Raw genomic sequence first — 20,705 nt, 5'->3', positions numbered from 1 at the left:
TGGAGGGTGGAGGATGATCAGGAGAGACCAGATGCTGCTGGAATCCCAGCGAGGATCACAGCGTAGCCTGAGGGCTCTGGTAAGAAGTTTGAGTTTAATTCTGAGTGTGATAGAAGGTCACTGGAGGATTATAAGACTGGTGTTCACTTTTAAAAGATGATTGGCCGCTTTGTGGACGAGGGGCTGTGGAGGGGAAAAGAGTGAAAGAGGCAGTTTGGAGGCCATTGCAGCCATCCAGTGGTGAGGACCCTTGGCCCTGAGCCTGACAGGTGATTTCTTAGGTCACAATAATGATATTTGTTTCCAAATATATTGAATGTGCCCTTGAACCTCTCTCTGCTTTTAGGAAAGTCGTGACAAGCGTTATCTGATCCAGAAACTAACAGAAGCCCAGAGGGATATGCGGAACCGGCTAGACTGACAGGAAGCCCTGCTGTGTGTGGCTTACAAGCTGCCGTGGTGACCTGCCAGCCAACAAAGCCCACCTGGGACTTTAGCAGAGATTTTTTTAATACATTTTTCTGAAGCTTGGGCCTTTCCTGAGAGTGGTTCCATACGTGTGCAGCTGCGGTGGCCGTGTGTACATGACCCAGCCCCTGTTTAGGCTTAGGGAGTTAGAAAAGCGAGTTCAGTGCCATGTCTTTGCCTGTGGCCCAGCAGCTCAGGGACAGCTCGACCAACACACTGACTTAAGAAGCCCTTGAAGCTTTTACAACCAAAACTGAGGAGAGAGCTTTTGTAATTTTATAAGCTTATTGGTACTGTCTTTTCAAGTTAACTGTAGACATTATCTCTCCATGAGCCTGGGTTAATTCTTTCAAACCAGATTTTGGGTTCAAAGGCCGGGAAGTGTTCCTTAAAAAGTAGTGACTCTTTTGAACGGTTCTGTAGACTTAATATGGAGACCTGATTGTTTTAAATGAAGAGAAATCCTTGAATCGTGATGTTTGAAACAGGTGGTGGGAGCATGGAGAGGATGGTTATGTAATTTCAGCTACGTGGTAACATGGAATATAAGAGTCATTTTATATCAGAGCAAAAAGCCCTTCCTGCCACTTGAATGAGCAAGGATCTGAAGTGCCCTGGATTAAGCCTTAGAAGGAGGGGACCTGCTGCAGGGTGGCAGCCTGGATTTCGTAGCTTCTGGGGCATTTTGCTCCAGCCTTGTTACTCAGAGGGAAGCTGCCTTTAAGAGCCTGGATAATCCCAAGCCTTCTGTTCAACTTCTAGTCCGGAGTCTGGAGACTTGGCAGAGGGCCCTGTGCCATCAAGAAGCCAAGTCTGTCTCTCGGTCTTCCAAACGCTGTTTCCCTTCCTGCACTGAGGTTTCTGAATGACACTTCACATTTCAGAGCCAGGCTGGAAAGGGCTGCTGAGTATTTGAGCTGTGAGTCTATGCACAGAAGTGTTTTGGCATGTGGGTGGCAGCATCGGACCGTCCTGTGCAAGTTTACCAAACTAGACTGACTGCTGACGTCTTAAATGCACATATTCGTATTTTAAGGGCTATTGTTTGCCTTCTTGTGCTTAAATTTTTTTAATTTTCTTTTACAAAACATGCAGAGTATCTCTTAATATTTCCGTTACCATAAAAACCATATGCAAGAAATACCTCATCTAAGCTTACCTGAAATTGGTCACTTTAAACCTTTTAATATAAGCCTAGATTATGGTTTAATGTAATCAGTTGTCATTTTAATACCTTGAGACTCTTGTTCAAAGTACTGTAGTTTTGTAAGGGACCGTTTGTGCCTTCCTTCCAATGTTTTCCTTTGTTTTTCAGACTCTAAACCTTTCCTGGGAGTAGCCTGGAATTTAAAGGTGGGTGCAGGTTTTAGAAAGCTGCTGCTGTGAAGAGTATTTCTCACCGCCCCCACCCCCACCTACTCAGAAATGATTGATTCCTTCCTCTGAGGAGCAAAGCTTAGCACAGGTTGACCATAGCTGACACATTTCTATATACTTGTCCCTTGTCCCTTTGCCAGACCATCTTTTTGCTCCCACAGAGTTAGCATTAACACGGGATATTTTTATATCTGTGAAACTGATGAGCTTTTCAAGCTTTTCCTGCCTTGAGCTTTATGAATTTCTAAGTCTAGTTATAACTAGTATCATGAAGTTTTGAGCAAACAAAAGTTCATTCCACCCTCAGTTTTTAAAAATTCTGATTGTTGGCGTTTTTGCCAACAATGTATATGCATAACGTTCTTGCCTTCTCCATGCTTCTGAGGACAGTTAGGTTTTCTCTGTACGTGTGTGTGTCAGTGTGAGTGTGTAAGAAGCCGTTTTCTTTCCCTATTATACTGAAATATGTTAATATATTCATTTTAGTTAAATGCTGCTAATTTGCATACGTCTTACTTGAATGTTTTTATATATTTTGATAACTTTAATAACTGCAGGTGATGTCTGTATAATTGTTAAAGTGCAGCTGTCTCTAACAAATGTGCATTAAAACTACTGATTAAACTGTGTCTTGAAGGTTTTAAAATGTGATTATGTATATTTGAATTCTTGGAGGTTTCTCATCAGCAATCAAGTGATCATGGAAAACTACAACAGTTTGTAAAGTTGCTCTTTGCCCTTTCCTAGAATCAGAGAGGAGAAAGATGTTTTTAATTATATAGAAGATCATCAAAATGAGTGTTTTTAAGATTCCTTGGCTCTTTTGAAACCAAGGAGGGGTGTATTGCATGTGCTTTAAACTTAAAAAGACATAAAGTTATTTCAGGTACCCCCCCATCCCACCCTCAGGGGGAACCACTGCTAATGAGGTTTATTTTATTCTCCCAGAAAGTTATAATACATATTCAAGCAGATATGTTATCTGTAGTTATATGTGTGATATGGATGTATTTATTTCTGAGCTTCTTTTTTTCTCAGTAACATTTGGAAGATCTTTCCATGTAAGTAGCTACTCGTTCTTTTTACTGACTACATAGCATTCTGTTGTATCAGTGTTTACTTCCATAATCATTCACCCACTGCTAGATACTTACTTTGTTTTCAGCCACTCCCCCGGCCCACCCCTCTCCCATTACAAACACAGGGAGCTAGAATGTTAAAAGTCCATGCAGAAATTGCTCTCTTCTCTGTTCTGACCCATTCAGCTCCAGGCTCCTGTTCTTTATCAAGGCAGCCTTGTACATTCTTGAAATCACAGAATATTCTCATCCCAGCAAAGACAAGAAACCAGTTACATGAGTCATTAGTTTGCATTAAATCTTATCAGAGTAAATTCCTGCAGCTACATATCTGATTGCAGAAACCCATTTTGTAAGTATTGGAGAAGAAAAGGAATTAATTTTGCCAGGATGGCACTACAAGGTCTGATCCCTAGGAAGACAGAACTTCTAAATGTTATCTTCTTTATATAGGGTAGGGTTTTATTAGTAAATTCCTTTTGATGTATTTTCTTTCCAATGCATGGGATATGCTAAGGACATGAAATGGCTTTGCTCCTTGCTTAATTGTGTAATTTTGTACAAATGACTTCACCTTGCTGCGATTAAGTTCCCTTATCTTTAAAATGGGAAATAATACATTCACTTATATCTTTGAGGATTGAATTAGGAATAGTAAGCCTTTTCTTTATGAAATTTTGTTTTCTCACTACAAAAATACTTGCTTATTATAGAAAATACAGAGAACATTGAAAACTATAGAGAAAAAAAGTAAAAGTCAAGTATAAGCAACATTTATGGACATCCACTGTTAATCTTAGCAAAATTCCTTTTAAGGTAGAAAGTACAGACTGAGGGAAAGAAGATGAAGAGAAAGAAAAAAAGATTGACATTCTCGTTTCTCTTTCATAAGTGTTTTCTCACTTTATCCAAAATTCTTTATAAGCATTTCAATGGTCTACGTAATATAACATCACACAAATCTTAATTTTTTTAACATCCCCTTGCTGCTTAACATTTTGTTTCCAGATGTTCCTGATAATAACTGGGACATCCATAAATCTTTGTCAACATTTTTTTCTTCTTAGAGACCTAGATGTGGGATTACAGCCAAGATTTAGAACATTTTAGGGCTTTTGAGAGCCAGATTTACACTCAAGAGCTTTACATGAGAATGTTACATCACCCTCACTTTCACTAAGTATTTGGGTTTAAAAAGTTACATAACAGTTGATCATAATTTTAAATTATTGTATGTTAATGTAATTTGAAAACAATTAGCAACTTCATTTATTTTACAGTGTAGTGTATCTTAAATGTTTTATAGCAACTTGGATAAAAGATACACAGAATCCAAGGGTGTAAGGTAGAAAAATGAAAGCCCCTTTCTCACAACTCCAACCCTCTGAAGTTACCATTATTAAACGTTTTGTTAAATATCCTTCCAGATTATGCACCTTTAACTTTTTGCCCTCAGAAACATACATCACACATTGGAAAAATTACTTCTGTTCCATAGGTTCCCGAAAGTAGGATTTCTGTATCAGTGGATATGCATTCTTTTAAAGGTAAACAAAATTTTCTTTCTTGAGACTTTTATTTTTTTAGAGCAGTTTTAGGTTCACAGCAAAACTGAGGAAAGTACAGAGATTTCCTGTGTATTCCCTGCCCCGACACATGCACAGCGTCCCCTATTATTAACATCCCCCACCAGAGTGGCACATTTGTTACAACTGATGAATCTACACTGACAGATTGGATATAGGCTTTTAATTAAAAGTATGAAATATATTGCTAAACCTCCCCACCCCACCTCTCAAGAAACCAATTTGCGCCAATATACACTCACACCAACAGTAAAGTGGAAATAATAAATGTTCTCTGTAGAAAACCTAAAAATAGAGAAAAGGAGTAGGAAGAAATTTAAAGTCGTCTGTCAACCCCAATGCCTAGAGATACCACTACTGACCATATGAATTTAATTTCAGAATGTAATTACTGTTTTAAAGTGGCTGTAGGCTACAAGTAGAGGAGAATCTCCCATGTTGGTAAAGCAGAAAATACGATGACTATGCCAACAAATAATTTAATTTTTACCCTGTGGGGATCTTTCACAGAGCAATTTAGCATTCTCATCTCCATGGCAACCGTACCGTCGAGCTCCTGAGTGATTGCTAGTGATCGCATTCAATAGAATCTTTTCACCTGATGTTTCCAACCAATCGAATGGAAACGCAGTCTAGGGGCGTGTCCGAGTCCGTCTTACGTCGGCTGTGCGTCATCAGTCCGCGCCAAGGGCGCGTTTGGCCCCTTCCGTTCAGGGAGCGGTTGCCCTGCAGTCGCGGCGATGAGCTACGCCGGGGCGACGGCGGCTCGCTCCCTGCGGCGGCTGCACGCGGGCGGCCCGCGGGCCCTCTCAGGTAAAGGGGGAGCGCGACCGCGGAACCGCGCTGGGCGGGCGAGTCGGGGACTTCTCGCCTGAGGCTTGGGTCGGAGAGGTCACGGGAGAGACGTTTACTACGTCACTGGGTTGCGACGGAGCGGGACTGCGCAACTGGAAACGCGGAGGCTGGCGGCGGCGGCGGGGGGGGGGGGGGGGGCCGGGCGGGAGGGGCGTGATTTTTGGCAGGGAGGCTCTGGGGTGCAGCTTCCCCGTCGGCGCGTTGGGGAATCACAGTTGCACACCTGTGCCGTGACGTCGCTGCAGGTGTGGTCGGCGTTCCGGGTCGAGGACAGCTGGCGACCTTGAAAGTTCCGTGTCCTAGGGGTGTCCCTGTAACCTCCTCTCAGGGCCTTGTCCCGCAAAGTGTAGTCCTAAGACGGGCTGCGTCGGCTTCCCCCTACCCCTTGGAACCTGTTAGAAATGCAGGTTCTCAGGTCCCTTCCCTGACCTACTGGGTCACTGAATCAGTATTTTAACAACCCTTTCGAATGATTCAAATGTTTCGTATGCGTTAGCAAGTTTGAGACTCACCAGGGTGGTGGAAGGAGCATCCAATTTGGAGTGGGGAGACTTGGGCTTTGATCTTGGCTCCTCCTTTCCTCGTTTCATTTGAGCTGCCTCCGAAAATTGTGAAGTCCTTTTCTCAAAGTTAAATCATTCGTGTACCACCTTCAGGATTTTTGCTTTATAGCAATAACATTTGCATTTTTAATTAAACTTTTTTTTCCTTAAACGTGTTCCATTCTTAAAATTAATTTCACAGAAACTAGATTCTTATGGTAAACAGAAAAACCAGCATTGCCTGTCCCAAATAGAGTGATCATAAAAAATAAATACGCTAAAAACAAAAAGTTATTGTACTAAATACTGCTGCCTACCAAGGCTTGAACCCAAGACCATCTTCCTTTCTGGTAAGAGAGGTAGATTAGCAGGTGTTAGGAAGGTATTTGATATATGTCAGCTATAAACTGAAACAGTCTCCTTGATGCAACCAAAAGGATTGGAAGAGAATTTAAAAGAGAATAACTCTTACTAAATAATATGGGTGTTATTTAGCGTGTGTTCATAGCCGTGAACTTCCCATATACCACTTGAAATCTAGATACCACCATAGATATGTGTTTCACGTTTTGGGAAAACAAATATAAAATGTGAGAGCTTCTAGCACTGGGCCTCAATTTTATGTTATTATTTCTCAATTTTTTTTAAGTGTGTGACAATGCAGGGTAAAATTCAGAGGATTGTTGAACATGAATTTTAATGCTTCTTTGTTGAGCCAATGAGCAAAACAGATTAAGAATCATTCTTTTTCATCCATAAGGTTACTTTGCTTCCTATATCTCCTTTTATCTTCATAACTCCATAGAAAGATTTTTATTATTGTGTGTTTCCCCTCAAAAAGGGAATAACCTGATTATTCCCAATTTTGTATGTAAGAAATGGCAATTCTGATTTATGTAAGGTCTGTGTTAGAGACAGGACACATATTTTCTGACTCTAGCTCTGTGCGCTTTCTGTGGTCCATCCCGCACTTTTTAAAGACACCTTGCAGAGATTGTGGAAAGAGAAATGGCAAATATTATGATACCCAACCCTCCACACATACCCCCAAAAAGCATCTTTTAGGTGCCTGAATCTGGAAAAGTAGTGCAGTGCTCGGGAAAAGTCAAGGATGTTTTTAATAGAAACATAATTCTACCCACCAGAAGTCAGCTGAGTGTTTCAACTCATCCTCATCCTGTGCACTCGGCCCCTTGCGATCTCTCAGTAAATCGTGTCTTAAAAATGAGTATTGGGTTGTCTTTAAAGTTCTTTCCTATTAACATGTTTTTGGGTGGGAGTGAAAAAAATCAAAGAACAAGCAAACGAGATTATTTTGAGAAATAGAGTCATCTCATCATTTTTTATTTTAATTTCTGGGCCTCATCTTCCTGCAAGTAGGCTAGATTGGTGGCAGCACCTCCTTGGACTTGGAGGCAAAAACATGGGACAGGCTACCTTGACTTTGTCAAATGTTTCAAATTGTTCTCCACATAAAAACATGGCCACAGACCACAGCGACCCACTGTCAGACGGCATAGATCTGAGTGGCACCTGACAGAACTTGGACTCCATCCAGTTCTTTAAGTCAAATATGCTCAGTGAGATGGAGCAGATTGTGTGGAGGACCAGCTCAAAGCTGGGTCACCATGCTTCGGACTCCAGGGTCCGTGCTCCTTTGTTTAGAGTGAGGCATTTAAAATCCTACCTGCCTGAGAAGTTCAGGTGCAGAACCACCCCAGATTTCATCAGGCCTATCCCATCGCCTTATGTCCAAAGCCCTCAAGCTTTTTAATGAAAAAACTACAGATGTACCCAAAATGAAACTTCCCGCACATTTTCTGGGTGTTGAAGTTAGCCTAAAGGAAAAGATCTCTTAAACACATGGTAGTCATACGTAAGAGCGTTGGAACACTTGTCAAGGCCCGGAGAATACAGTCAAGATAGTACTGTTTGAAGGTTTCTTTAAAAGACAAAGTCTAATCTGTCCTGAAGAATTTACATTTTGAAGGCAAAAAGAGTTCAGTTGAATTAAGTACCGTAATGAGAAGAAACCTAAACTCTAAGGCTAAAATCTCAACATCAGATGCCCATGGGTATAAGTGTCTTAAGAGAACTTAAATCTATGGTTCTCAGCCTTAGCTGCGGAGAAGATTCATGTGCAGAGATTTTTAAAAACATCAGTGTCCGTCTCCCAGAGAGGACTGGGGAGGCGCATCCATGGATTTGAGAGCTCCCTAGGGGCTCTGTGCAGCCAGGGTTGGGAACAAAAAGGCGACCGGGAGGCGTGGGTGGCCCGGAGAACCATGTCCATCTAGAGCAGCTGCCACATTGACTGCTCACTGAGGAGACAGGCTCAGTGTTTTCAGAGCGTCATACGCTTAAAAGTGAAGCCAGAAGTCCAGGTCTTCAGGTAGAATCTTCTGTGTTGTAAGTGTTGGTAACTAATTCGCTTTCAAAGCCAGAACAAAAACACCACAAGGTAAACATTACGCGCTAACAGGCACAGCCGGCCTCTGGAGGGCTTGTTTGTGACCTTTGATCTAAGGTGCGTCTTCTGTCTGTAAAAGGAGACACCTCAGCCTTACCTGAGAGTAATGAAGAATAAACACTTGCGTTGCAGCTTATGGAAGAAGAGTCAGTGTCAGATTTTGCAGCTCAGGAATGACCTTAGACAACATCAACTGGGCAGCCGTGGACCGAATAATCCGGGTGGACCATGCGGGTGAATATGGAGCGAACCGCATCTATGCAGGGCAGATGGCCGTCCTGGGTCGGACGAGCGTCGGACCGGTCATTCAGGTGGGCACTTCTTCCCTCTCTGGCTGGTCTGCTGAGCAGGGGGGGATCCAGAGGCTGTAAAGGGATGCATCCCACTGGGTCATGCATTCTCGAGGGAGGTATTGTTGTCCCCAAGAGAGTGTAAATTGGTTATGGGAGTGGGTGTGGGAAAAGGAAAATACTGTTCTTTTTCTGTCTAAAACACAGACAGACATCTAGTAGGTAAACTGACAGACAGTGTATCTGTATGATTAAAATCTCACAGTGGGACGGGCAGGGCTGCGAGTCCTTGCGTTAAGTGAAAGTACCGGCTGCTGAGACATCACGGCCCTGCCCTGAGTGGAGCCCAGCAGAGAGAGTTTATATTTTATACTGAGAGGCAGAGGGATGGGCCTGGGCTTTGTCATCACACAGAGCCAGGGTTGCATTCCAGCCCTCTCCCACCCTCTCCCTGTGTGACTTTGGGGGAGTCACCTGACCTCTCTGGGTCTCCATTGGCATATCTGCAAAATGAGCTGAGAACACCTTCCTCACTGGATCTTCGTGAAGAATAAATGAACTGGTGTATGCAGAGCAGCTAATACCATGCCTGGCCTGCAATAGACACTCAGCACAAGTTAAATTGCCTGCTCTGAGTCCTTGGACAAGTTACTTAACCTCTCTGTGCCTCAGTGTCTTCATCTGTGTAATGGGGTTAGTAACAGTGTGTCCTTCACAAGGCAGTTGTGCGGATTAGAGGAGTCCCCTGTGCAGAGCTCTGTGATGGTGGTTGGCACTTGTGCGTGCTCTGTAAGTGTCAGCTCTTCTTACCATTCTCCCTTTTCTCTTTGATGTAAATGCGTTTCTAGCCGTCTTACATAAAACGTAATATTCTGCCCTCCTAATTTTGAAATGGGCTGAGCATCTCATTTCTCACAGATGTGGACCATTGTCCTTTAATAGGCACTTGTGGGTCCGAGGAACTTTAGCGAGAATCATGGTTCACGGCACCCCTTTCTGGAATTGAGATAACAGCGGCTTCTCTTGGTTGGTTGTCACTCTCTTGCCCACAGTCTGATGTTCAGGTTTTCTCCGCATTGACTCAAGGGGAGTGAGGCAAATAGCAGTTCTCATCACTGTCTCCATTTCGCTTCCTTTACCCCACCTGGACAGGGCCTGCGGCCCCCCTGGTATATAGCAGGTGGCCTCTGTGGCATGCTTACCTGTCTTTATTTTTGTGTTTCTTACAGAAAATGTGGGATCAAGAAAAGGACCACTTGAAAAAGTTCAATGAGTTGATGGTTGCATTCAGGGTGCGGCCGACCGTTCTGATGCCCTTTTGGAATGTGGTGGGGTTTGCGCTGGGTACGTGTCTGTCCAGAGCGCGCGTGTGAGCCTAGGCATCTGGGAGGACTGAATCGTTAAATACCCACTGCCACAACTCTTGCTGTGTCCTCTTGCAGCCTTTTTATTTACTTAATACTTTGCTAAAGTTAAATTGACTGACTTTTTTTGGCTTAAATTTACTTAAGAGAGAACCTTAAAATCAGTATTTTTATAAATAGAAGGCACAGTGGAAATAAACCCCACAGAGAGGAAAAAAGCTAGAGTAATTCATTTGTAGCCAGACGATGTTCCCTGATGAAGGTTCTAAACCTGGGATCTGCTCACTCCTAAAAAACAGGAGTAAATGGTATAAAATCATGAAGGCCCCCCCCCAGGGAGGACCCTTCTGCCATAATGAGAAGGTTGCCTTGAGCGTTGAAAAGGGAGACGCATTCTTATTGTGTGATTTGTGCTTTTAACACTGCGACCTGGCACCACCTCAGACCTGGGTTTTCAAGGGTGGCGAGTTGCTCCTGAGGACACTTGGCAACATCTAAAGACATTTTTAGATGTTGTCCCAACGGGGGGTGCCACTGGCACCTGTGTGGGCAGAGGCCGGGGCACTGCTAAGCATCCCCTGACGTTCAGGACGCTCCCGCTCAACAAGGAATTACCCAGCCCCGGGGTCCATGGTGCCGAGGCGACAAGCCCTGACGTGACCTCATCTCCCCATTGGGGTCCGTCCCGTCCTTCACCGCCCGAATCTGACAATTCCAGGCGCAGGAACCGCCCTGCTGGGGAAGGCGGGTGCGATGGCCTGCACCGTGGCCGTGGAGGAGTCCATTGCACATCACTACAACAACCAGATCAGGACGCTGATGGAGGAGGAGCCTGAAAAATACCAGGAGCTTCTTCAGGTATTGGACAGTGCTCTGGAAGGGGCTGGTACAGGGAAAAGGGCAGGTACGCAGTTTGGAAGGGAGGAACAAAACAGAATGCTACGGAATAATCTTAGAAATCTAGGGCAGCGCCTCATTTTAAAGACAAGCGAACTGAGGCAGCTAAAGTCGTGTGTCCTTCACGTGCTTGGGACCAGAATCTGTGTTTCCTCAGATCGGACCTGTGTTCTCCTCACTTCCGGGTCATTGATAGATTCTGAGCACGAGCACAAACCCTTCAGATGAAACAAATGAACTTACAGATGTCCGCAGAAATGTTCTACAGCAAATGAGGGAACTGTTTGGTTTTTTAAGCCTAAGTCAGAGGTTGGTAAACTCTGGCCACTGGCCAAACCACCTGTTTCTGGAAATAAAGTTTTGTTGGAACAGAGTTGTGCCCATTTATGTGACCCCTCTGCTCTCCCCTCTACAGTGGCAGAGTTGAGTCATTGTGACAGGGGTCTCGCAGCCCAGAGAGCTTGAAGTTCTGACTCTCTGGCCCTTTATAGGAAAGGTTTGCCTCCCTGTGTCTTAAATGAAAATATGAGGCTTTAGCCTCCAAAATAAATCAGAACAGCAGCGAGTTGGAAGGCTGACTTGCTTCGATGTCTTTTCATTTAACCAGGTGATACGGAAGTTTCGGGACGAAGAGCTTGAGCACCATGACATAGGCCTGGAACACGACGCAGAACTGGTGGGGCTCCCCCTCTCCTGTTTGCTTGCAGTGGCACCTTATTTGGAAGGTTGAGGGGCAAGAAGGTTTCTGCTCTTAGAAAAGTAGATTTCAGTGTGACTGCTAAAGAAAGCGCCAGCACACTGCCCAACAGAGAGCAAGCGTTCAGCTTGCCCCGGCCTGGGGGTCTCACTTCCCGCTTCTCCCCAGCACTTGCTGCCCCCTTTCCTGTGAGAAACCAGAAACCAGGTGGTTCAAATGTTCTGGCAGTAGCAGAGGTGTCCCAATCTTTTGAATAGTTTGGCTTTTTTTCTAAATTAAAATAAATTGTTTCTTAGATCTCATTACTTATCCAGAGAGGTCCCAGCCCTGCCCGGCCAGGCCTGTGTCTTACAACTGAAGGTGAGCACAGACCGTGTTTCTTTTGTTTGCTAATTGTTGTTGTTTTTAACAGGCTCCAGCATATGCCGTTCTGAAGACCGTCATCCAGGCCGGCTGCCGCGTGGCGATACATTTATCAGAAAGATTTTAGAGTATGTCCACTTTTCCCTGTGTATAAAAGATGATAGTAACTTAACAAGTGACATTGGCAGAAAAGGAAATGTACAATGATTTTTCTGTGAATTTTGTTAATAAACCGCGAGAGGTTTTTTTCATTAATAAAACCCTCCAGTGTGGACTTTTCTCTGGTGCCTTTATGGCCATAAGGCTGACCGTTCACCAGGTGTGTTCAGATTACAGCAAGTGAAGCTGGTCCTTGTTTGGTCTGTAGTTAATTTTTTCCTAAAACATCTAGAATGAATCATTAAGAAAGTAACAGTAATCTTCAAGAGAAGAAAAATTGAGTTTACTGGCAACGCAGAGTAACTTAAAAGCACGATGATGTTTAAGAGTGACAGAGCAAGCCTGTCGAGCCCACCAGGTGAGCGGAACACTGACATTGTCTCTTGTGAGTTGTGAGTTGAAGGCAGGTTATTTCCATCAGAGAATACGCTAAGCCGTGGATTATTTGTGACATTGAATTATAATCATTTCCTTTAGGTCTGCTCCCAAAAGAATGGACCAAAACCGACTATAATTTTCATACTGATTCATAATTTTCATGCTGAATCTTTTATGATTTGCATATTTTTAAATAATTTATGAAAACACCTAGATCAGTGGTCTTCCTCTCTGGCCACACGTTAGAATGTCCTATGGAGCTTTTTAGGATGTTCTTCAGACTGTAGACCAAAAATTCTGACTTAATTAGAGTGGAGCCCAGAATCAGTGGTTTCAAAAGCTCCCAGGTGGTTCTAGGGTGAGTCAGGGCTGGGAGCTCTGCATTAGATTGTAAGCGTCTTGTGTGAAGACGTCATTGGGTCTTTGCCCCTCCCCACCCAGCACCCTGTGTTTCATCAGCACCTCATGATGGGGTGACTCATTTCAAAGGGTCCAGTTGTAAAGGACAGTGACACTGTGATAGTTTGACTTAGTCCTCTACCACCACTCTTTTCTCCTAAACCGAGAGTGAATTTAATTTTATGTGATCAAGTGAATCAGCCTTCTGATAATAATTTAAATTAAACGTGTGAGAGAAGGGTTGAGGACAACTTGAGATTCCAAACTCTTGTGCTCGCAAACATGTCCGCAGTGTAGTTAGTGTAGTTGGTTAACAGCTGAAAAGCCACATTTCTACAGTTATTGCCTACGTCTCCATTATATAAATTATATAAATGTATATATTATATAAATGTGCATTTTATGTCTTTGTAAAGACTAGGAGTTTATTGAGGGCTAAACATCTTTTCTAGTTCCTAGTACATAGTAGGTGCCCGTTTAAAGGGAGGAGAGGAGAAGAAAAAGGGGAGGGAGGGAGGGTCAAGGTGTGCTTAAGTAGCTCCCAAACTTCTAGGAAAACTGTCTCCATGGCTGTTCTTCTCCTCTGGGTCTCAAGGCCAGAGGCTCCCAGGGTGCTCCCTGGCCCTGTTCTGTCCATCACTTTTTTTGGTATCTTATCCCACCTTTTGACTGACTCCTTCACATCTGTATCTCCAGCCCAGATTTCTCATTTTCCAGTATCCGTCTGTCTACAGCATCCTTCCACATGGAAGTCAAGAGAATCCCCAGCTCCACATGCCCCAAGCTGAGCTCCCCGTCTCCCCTCCCCCGGCCCCACTTCCCCACTGGCCTCCCCATCACAGGTAATGGCAACTCCATCCTCCTGGTGCTCAGGCCAGCATCTCTGCAGTCACCTTTGACACCCGCCTCTATTACACTCTCATCAAGCAGGGCACCCTGAGGGCTCTACCAAATCCTTTTCACTGTCTCAACTGCTGCCACTCAGGGCTCCCCACCCCCACCCTCATCTTTCCTCTGGATTATTTCAGAAGCCTCCCAACTCTTCTTCCTGCCTTACCCTTGTCCTCCCACAGCCCACTCTCAACCCGGCAGCCAGAGGGATCCTTTGAACCGTAAGCCAGACTGTGACACTGCTCAGCTCAGAACCCTCAGTGGCTTTCCCCAGTTCCTTCAGAATAAAAGTCAAGGTCCCTAAAATGGTTTACAAGACCCAATGGTCTGGCCCTCTGTGACTGCTTCCCTTCCTCCCTCTGCCACATCAGCCCCCTTACCATCAAATGCCAGGCACGCTCCTGCCTTGAGGTCTTTGCAGTGGCTGTTCCCTCTGCCTAGAACCCTTTTCCCGACACATCCACATGCTCAAATCCCTCACCAACTCTTAAGGTTTTGCTCAAATGTCACCTTTTAAGGACACCCACCCTTACCACCTTTTTCAAAATTGCAAACCCCACCCCAGCGCATGCCTCAGTCCCTTTGCTCTGCTCTGTACTTTTCCCCCATAGCACTTACTACCCTCTAGCACATTATATAATGTACTTACTTGTTCTGTTTCTTGTCTGTTTCCCCCTGCAGGAACGTCAGCTCCATAAGGAGGGAATCTTTGTTTTAATCACTGACCTATAACAGGTGCTCAGTAAATAGTCGATGGGATTCAATGCAGAAATCGCTCTCCCTTCTTAGAAGTCATTTTCACATAACTAGTAATTCAGAACTATGCCTGTGTGCATCTCAGCAAAATACAGTGAAGATTTATTGAAAAGATACTACCAGGTCAAGCGGGGCCACTGGGCCCCTGATCCAAATTGTTTTACTGTAAAACTCAAAATCTTCTAGCTGGAAAATAAAAAAAGAAAGAAAAGATGCTACCAGGAAGCCAAAGGAAGGCCATTCTTTATGTTTCTTGCTGATGATTAAAAAAAATACAGGCTGGGTTTTTGCATGTGGATCCAGCATGCAAAAGAATAAATTTAGACCCGTACTTCACAGCATATACAAAAATTAAAACAGACCAAAAATCTAAATATTAAATCTCTAAAGCTCTTTAAAGAAAATTTTCTTTTTGTTTTTTATTGACATGTAGTTGATTTATAATGTTAGTGTCAAGTGTACAACAAAGTGATTCAGTTATACATATAGATACGTATATATATTTTTTGTTATTACAGAAGTTTAATATGGTTCCCAGTGTGATACAGTAGGCCTTTGCTATTTATCTGTTTTATATATAGTAGTGTGTATCTGTTACTACACACTACTATATATAAAACTCCTAATTTATCCCTCCCCCACTTTCCCCTTTGGTAGCCATAGTTTTATATGTCTGTGAGTCTGTTTTTGGTTTGTAAGTAAGGTTTGTATCATTTTGTTTAGATTCTACCTGTAAATGATATCATATGATATTTGTCTTTCTCTGCCTGACTTAATTAACTTAATATGATAATCTCTCGGTCCATCCTTGTTGCTGCAAATGGCATCATTGTGTTCTTTTTATGGCTGAGTAATATTCCATAGTGTGTGTGTGTGTGTGTGTGTGTGTGTGTGTGTGTGTGTGTGTGTATCACATCTTTTTTATCCAGTCATCTGTTGATGGACATTTGGGTTGTTTCCATGTCTTGGCTATTGTAAATAGTGCTGCTGTGACTATTGGGGTGCATGTATCTTTTTGAATTATAGGTTCCTGTGGGTATATGCCTAGGAGTGGGATTGCTGGATCATATGGTAAGTCTGTTTTTAGTTTTTTAGAGAACCTCCACACCGTCCTCCATAGTGTCTGCACCAATTTACATTCCCACTAACAGTGTAAGAGGGTTCCCTTTTCTCCACACCCTCTCCAGCATTTATTATTTGTAGGCCTTTTAATGATGGCCATTCTGACTGTTGTGAGGTGATATACTTCATTGTACTTTTGACTCTTAAGCTCTTAGAAGAAAACATAGGGGTAGATCTGTGTGACCTTGGATTAGGCAACAGTTTCTTAGATATGACACCAATAGCACAAGCAGTGAAAGAAAAAAATAGATAAGTTGGACTTCATCAAAATAAAAACTTTTGCTTTTCAGAGAAGACTATCCTGAAAGTGAGAGAACACGACCAACAGAACAGGAGAAAATATTTGCAAATCATGTATCTGAGAAGGGATTTGTATCCAGAATATATAAAGAGCTTGTACAACTCAACATTAAGACAAATGGCCTAATCTAAAAACAGGCAAAGGATTTGAATGGACGTGTCTCCAAAGAAGATAGAACAGATGGCCAATAAGCATTTGAAAAAATGCTCAACATCATTAGTCACTACAGGAAACCACAACGAGACTCCACTCCACAACCACGAGGACGGCTATAATCAGAAAGACGGAAGGTAACAAGTGTTGGTGAAGGGGTGGAGAAGTCAGCACCCTCACACTGCTGGTGGGAATCCAGAACAGTGCAGCCCCTTTGGAAAACAGACTGGCATTTCCTCAGCCAGTTAAATGTAGAACTGCAATGATACAGTAAGTCCTCTCCTTGTATAAACTAAGAAGAAATGAAAACATATGTTCAAACCAGTAACTGTACATGAATATTCATAGCAACATTATTCGTAATAGCCAGAAAGTGGCAACAACCCAAATGTCCATCAGCTGATGAATGAAAATGGGTAAACAAAATGTGGTGCCTTCTGTACAATGGAGTATTATTCGTCCATAAAAAGGAATGAAGGACTGACTAATCCATGCTGTAACATTGAGGAAACTTGAAAACATGATGTTTGGTTATAAACTGTCCATATGGGAAGATGAACTAGATCTGGAAATGGATGGCAGGGTTGGTTGCACAACAGTGTGAATGTGCTCAGTGCCGCTGAACTCTACACATGAAAATGGTTAAGATGGTAAATGTTATGTATATTTTGTCACAATAATAACTTTTTAAAACATGCTTAATGAAGGGAGCCATACACAAAAGGCCACACACCCTATAACTCCTTTTGCATGAAATGTGCAGAACAGGCAAGTCCACAGAGGCAGAAAGCCGACCAGTGGTTGCCTAGGGCTGCAGGAGGTCGGGCGATGGGGAGCAACTGCTAATGGATATGGGGTTTCTTTTAGGGGTGATGAATATTCTAGAACTAGATGGTGGTGATGGTTGTGTAACCTGTGAATATATGAAAATCCACTGAATTGTAGACTTTACAATGGTGAGTTTTATAACATAGATCGTAGTAATAAAAAATGTAGGATTTATAGTTTTATGTGTATTCGAAAGCAAGTTTCAGTCCAGGCTGTTGAATGGGGAAATGATTTCTTTAACCTACCACCCTGCAAGCCAGCAGAGCATGTGGGAGCCTTGATCTTCTGAGATGCTGGTGCTGGCTCTCGCCCTCCTGTATCAAAGCTGATGCTGTATTGCAGTCGGGAATCTTAGTCCTGTGAAGGCCTTTGGTGCAATCCTTATTAAAAGCCCAGATTTGCTCCTGTGTGTTTAGCATCCCATTCAGAATTGATGGCTGATGTTTTATACTTCTGAGAGCTTCTAGAACAAGGCCAGAGAGGTTTTCTGAATCCCCCTTTGATTGTTCTTAATTCCATTACAGCTTGTCCTCGTGTACTAACAAGATAATCTTGCCTTTCTCTTGCTTTACAGCTCTGACCTTTCAGGGGAAATGTGATTTTAAAATTGGACACCATCCAAAGATGATGCCAGGATGACAAAGGATATTATCCTTGCAAGCAGCATAGTCCCAAAGATGTGATCTGAGCCGTTGTTCTTTGCATGTTTGATCCCCTTTCTACTCAAAAATGTGGTCCACAGACCAACAGCAGTGGGGTCCCCTGGGAGCACATTAGAAAGGCAGAATTTGGGGCTTCTCCCAGAACCTACCAAATCAGAACCTGCATTTGAACAAGATGTGGTGGTTTCAAAGTATGTCCACAAATTCCTTGGTATTTCTCTGTTTGGTGGAGCCTAATTCCCCTTGCTTTGAGTATGAGCTGTCCCTAGTGACTTCTGTAACAAACAGAATGTGGTGGAAATGATGGCGTGAGACTTCCAAGGCTGCTAGGTCATAAAAGACCTTCCAGGCCTCACCCTTCTCTGTAGGGTCAATAGCTGTAGGGGAAGCCAGCTGCCGTGGTGTGGGGACACGCAAGCAGTTACTCGTCACATGGCCAAGAACCAATGCCCCCTTTCAGGAGTCATGTTTGTGTGACATCTTGGAAGTGAATCCTTCAGCCCCGGTCAAGCCTTCAGGTGACATGACTGCAGCCAACTTCCTGACTGCAACCTCACGAGACACCCCGAGCCAGAACCGCCCAACTGAGTCACTCCTGAGTTCCTGACTCTCAGCAGCTATGTTAGATGATAAATGTTGTTTTTCAGCTGCTGGGTTTGGTGGTCATTTGTTGTACAGCAATAAATAACCAATATTGCAATACTTCCAGGTGATTTGCAAGCACATTATAGTTTGAGAAGCACTGAACTAGACCATGAACTCCAGGAAGGCTGAGACCACTTGGTCATGTCCTTATCTTCAGAGCTTAGCACGGTGCCTGGCACTTAGTGAATTTTTGTTGGACTAAATACAAGGTTAAATTGCCCTGTTTTTAAAAAATTAAAACTCTTTGTAATAAATAATGCATGTATGCACACGGTGAAATACGTTAACAGTGCTAAAAAGGGCGTTCACAGTGACAGGCAGCTCGCTCTGTAGACTGCTGGTTGATTACCAGGAAACTGACCACTTGCCTTCATGATACGGTCTGCCACAGAAGGCAGTACATTTCTTTTTTCCCCTCACTTCCAAAAGTAACCTTCACCTCAAAATTGAACAATATAAACTGCATATAAGTTTTTTTTAAAAAGGCACCCCTTCCAAACTTATCCCCTGGAAGTAACTGCTATTAATAATAGTTCGTGTATCTTTCCAGCCTATTTTGAAAAATCTTTTACCCATACGTGTACACCTTTGGATTTTTATTGTTCCCCAGTGGAATAATATCGTGCATCTTGACCTGAGTGTGCATTTGGAGACCGATATTGGCCATCTTTCAAAGTCAGTACTTAGAGAGCCACCCACCCCTCTAGTTGGCGGCAGTCCTCCTCGATGTCATAGCGGAGCCGCGCCGCGCTGCGCTTACTGCCTGCCCGAGAGCACTGTTCTTAACAGCCTCACCCGCTGCTTCTCCGACCCCCACCCCACGGACGCCCTTTGCAGAGGAGGAATCGCTAGGTTCTGGAGAGGCTTGAACTTAACCACTAATGGTGGGCGTTTGGGTTATTAACACAGAATTTGGGGGCCTCTGATGCCTCAGGGACCACCTTTGCACTGTCTCTATGGAATTTCAGGAGGAGGGGCCCTTTGGGGTCCTTAAACTTTCCGGAGATTCTTTGACAATATGATAAAAACCCTGGCCCCTCACCCCTGGGCCTCCTTAATGCCTTTTGATCCGGGCAATTTGAGGAGAAAACGTGACCTTTCCCAACCGAGAGGAACAAAAAAACCCTTTCCTCCTAATCGCTCTTCCTGGCTCTGCGGGAGCACAATGCACTTTCCTACTGAATATGTTTTCAAAGGTTTAAAAGACTCCCCCTTGCCTTCGAGGACGTGCTTCCTCCCACTCCTGCTGCCGAAATGGTAGCCCTTGTAGGGCCGTGACTGAATCCCACGGGGCCTTTGATCCTGGACCGTGTAGGAAGCTCTGCTCGGGGCGCTGCAAGGGCGAGGAAGGTCTGGGCTCCCCGGCGCCCGCGGCCACCAGAGGGCGTCCTCGCCCCGAAGTTCCGAGGCCGCGGGCGGCCAACACCGGCCAGTCACAGGCGGACGTCACGGGGACACGCCTGGCGAGCAAGGCCAGGTAATTGCTACGGTTTGTGACAGTCCGTCCTCCTGATCTCCAGTGTCGGCCAGGAGTGGAATGTCACGTTCACGCACTACGAGATGCGGCGGGCTCCCCTGGCTGTTCCAGGTTGCGCGGCCCGCCGACTTGAGCGTCCTTAGCCGGGAGGATGCAATTTCTTTTTCAGAAAAGGGTGAAAGGAAAACACAGGGGAGGCCGATTAGTCTCTGTTTCACAAAGAAGCCAGCTACAAGCATCAGGCAGTGTCCAAGGGGCCGCACTGAATGTTTATTGGTTAGTTCGTGCGGCCCTCTGGACACACACCTTCCTCCTGTCAGCGAGCTGGGCTTTGCCTGGTGAAGGCTGTTTGCCCTTCCAGACCTCCTCTTAGGTGAAGTCATCCCGCACCGTCTCTCCCATCCTTCATCCCTCAGCTTCTCGTACTGGTGTTGCCTCTTATCATTACCTGCTCTCCTGCTGTCTCTCCAACCTGGCTTCACGTCAAAGTCGAGGCCTGTCCCCACCCCTGGGGTTTAGGAGGCCCTCAGCCAATGCCTGATAAACCAATGAAAGCTAAAAAATCACCTGGGCTCATCAGATGGAACAGAAGTAAGTACAAGTAATAACAAACGATCTTCCTGAACTCAATATGAACACGCCTAGAAACTTCTGGATGAAAGTATGAAGTGGGGAAGGAGGGTCAACCTTGTGAGTGCCCTTCAGTCCTCTTGTCCATCTGCCCCAAAGCCCGGCAGACATTTCACCTGTGCCCACGTCTCAGCTCTTCTCCCTCCAAATGCTTTTTATTGATTGGGTTTTTTTAAAATATATTTTTATTGAAGTACAGTCAGTTTACAATGTTATGTCAATTTCTGGTGCACAGCACAACAACTTCAGTCACGTAAGAACATACATACATTTGTTCTCATATTGTTTTGCTTTTTGAGAATTTCTTTTCATGATA

At 44.1% G+C, this 20,705-nt stretch overlaps 2 protein-coding genes across 6 annotated transcripts in view; both read left to right on the top strand.

Moving 5' to 3' along the window:
- Positions 1 to 2,474, top strand: part of TMC7 (transmembrane channel like 7) — a 48,971-nt gene extending 46,497 nt beyond the window's left edge. For both annotated transcript variants that reach the window (XM_072942682.1, XM_072942683.1), the window contains one exon: positions 347 to 2,474. In XM_072942682.1, coding sequence (XP_072798783.1) covers positions 347 to 421 — 75 coding nt within the window. In that variant the 3' untranslated portion in view covers positions 422 to 2,474. The remainder of the gene's footprint in view (positions 1 to 346) is intronic.
- A 2,715-nt stretch (positions 2,475 to 5,189) lies between these two features.
- On the top strand, positions 5,190 to 18,288 carry COQ7 (coenzyme Q7, hydroxylase). Of its 4 annotated transcripts, XM_072942679.1 has the most exons (8): positions 5,190 to 5,323; positions 8,510 to 8,688; positions 9,897 to 10,011; positions 10,750 to 10,889; positions 11,536 to 11,604; positions 12,038 to 12,116; positions 15,598 to 15,642; positions 15,984 to 17,398. In XM_072942679.1, the coding sequence occupies exons 1-6, from the start codon at positions 5,251 to 5,253 to the stop codon at positions 12,113 to 12,115; spliced, it is 654 nt and encodes a 217-aa protein (XP_072798780.1). In that variant the 5' UTR covers positions 5,190 to 5,250; the 3' UTR covers position 12,116; positions 15,598 to 15,642; positions 15,984 to 17,398. The 4 variants fall into 4 exon arrangements, with proteins under 4 accessions (XP_072798780.1, XP_006212160.2, XP_072798781.1 ...); XM_006212098.4 differs by lacking the exons at positions 15,598 to 15,642; positions 15,984 to 17,398 and adding an exon at positions 17,550 to 18,288; XM_072942680.1 differs by lacking the exon at positions 15,598 to 15,642.
- Positions 18,289 to 20,705: the final 2,417 nt, after the last annotated feature.

The sequence above is a fragment of the Vicugna pacos genome, chromosome 18, assembly GCF_048564905.1.
Source record: "Vicugna pacos chromosome 18, VicPac4, whole genome shotgun sequence".
In the NCBI taxonomy this organism is placed as follows: domain Eukaryota; kingdom Metazoa; phylum Chordata; class Mammalia; order Artiodactyla; family Camelidae; genus Vicugna; species Vicugna pacos.
The sequence above is the reverse complement of the archived record's forward strand: the minus strand, read 5'-3'. Positions and strand labels throughout refer to the sequence as shown.

Bases quoted from the DNA above. Each gene is read 5' to 3' on its own strand.
- COQ7 (XM_006212098.4), top strand. From the start codon at position 5,251: ATGAGCTACGCCGGGGCGACGGCGGCTCGCTCCCTGCGGCGGCTGCAC. The intron at 10,012-10,749 runs GTACGTGTCTGT...TGACAATTCCAG, and splicing joins TGTGGTGGGGTTTGCGCTGG to GCGCAGGAACCGCCCTGCTG. The intron at 10,890-11,535 runs GTATTGGACAGT...TCATTTAACCAG, and splicing joins AATACCAGGAGCTTCTTCAG to GTGATACGGAAGTTTCGGGA.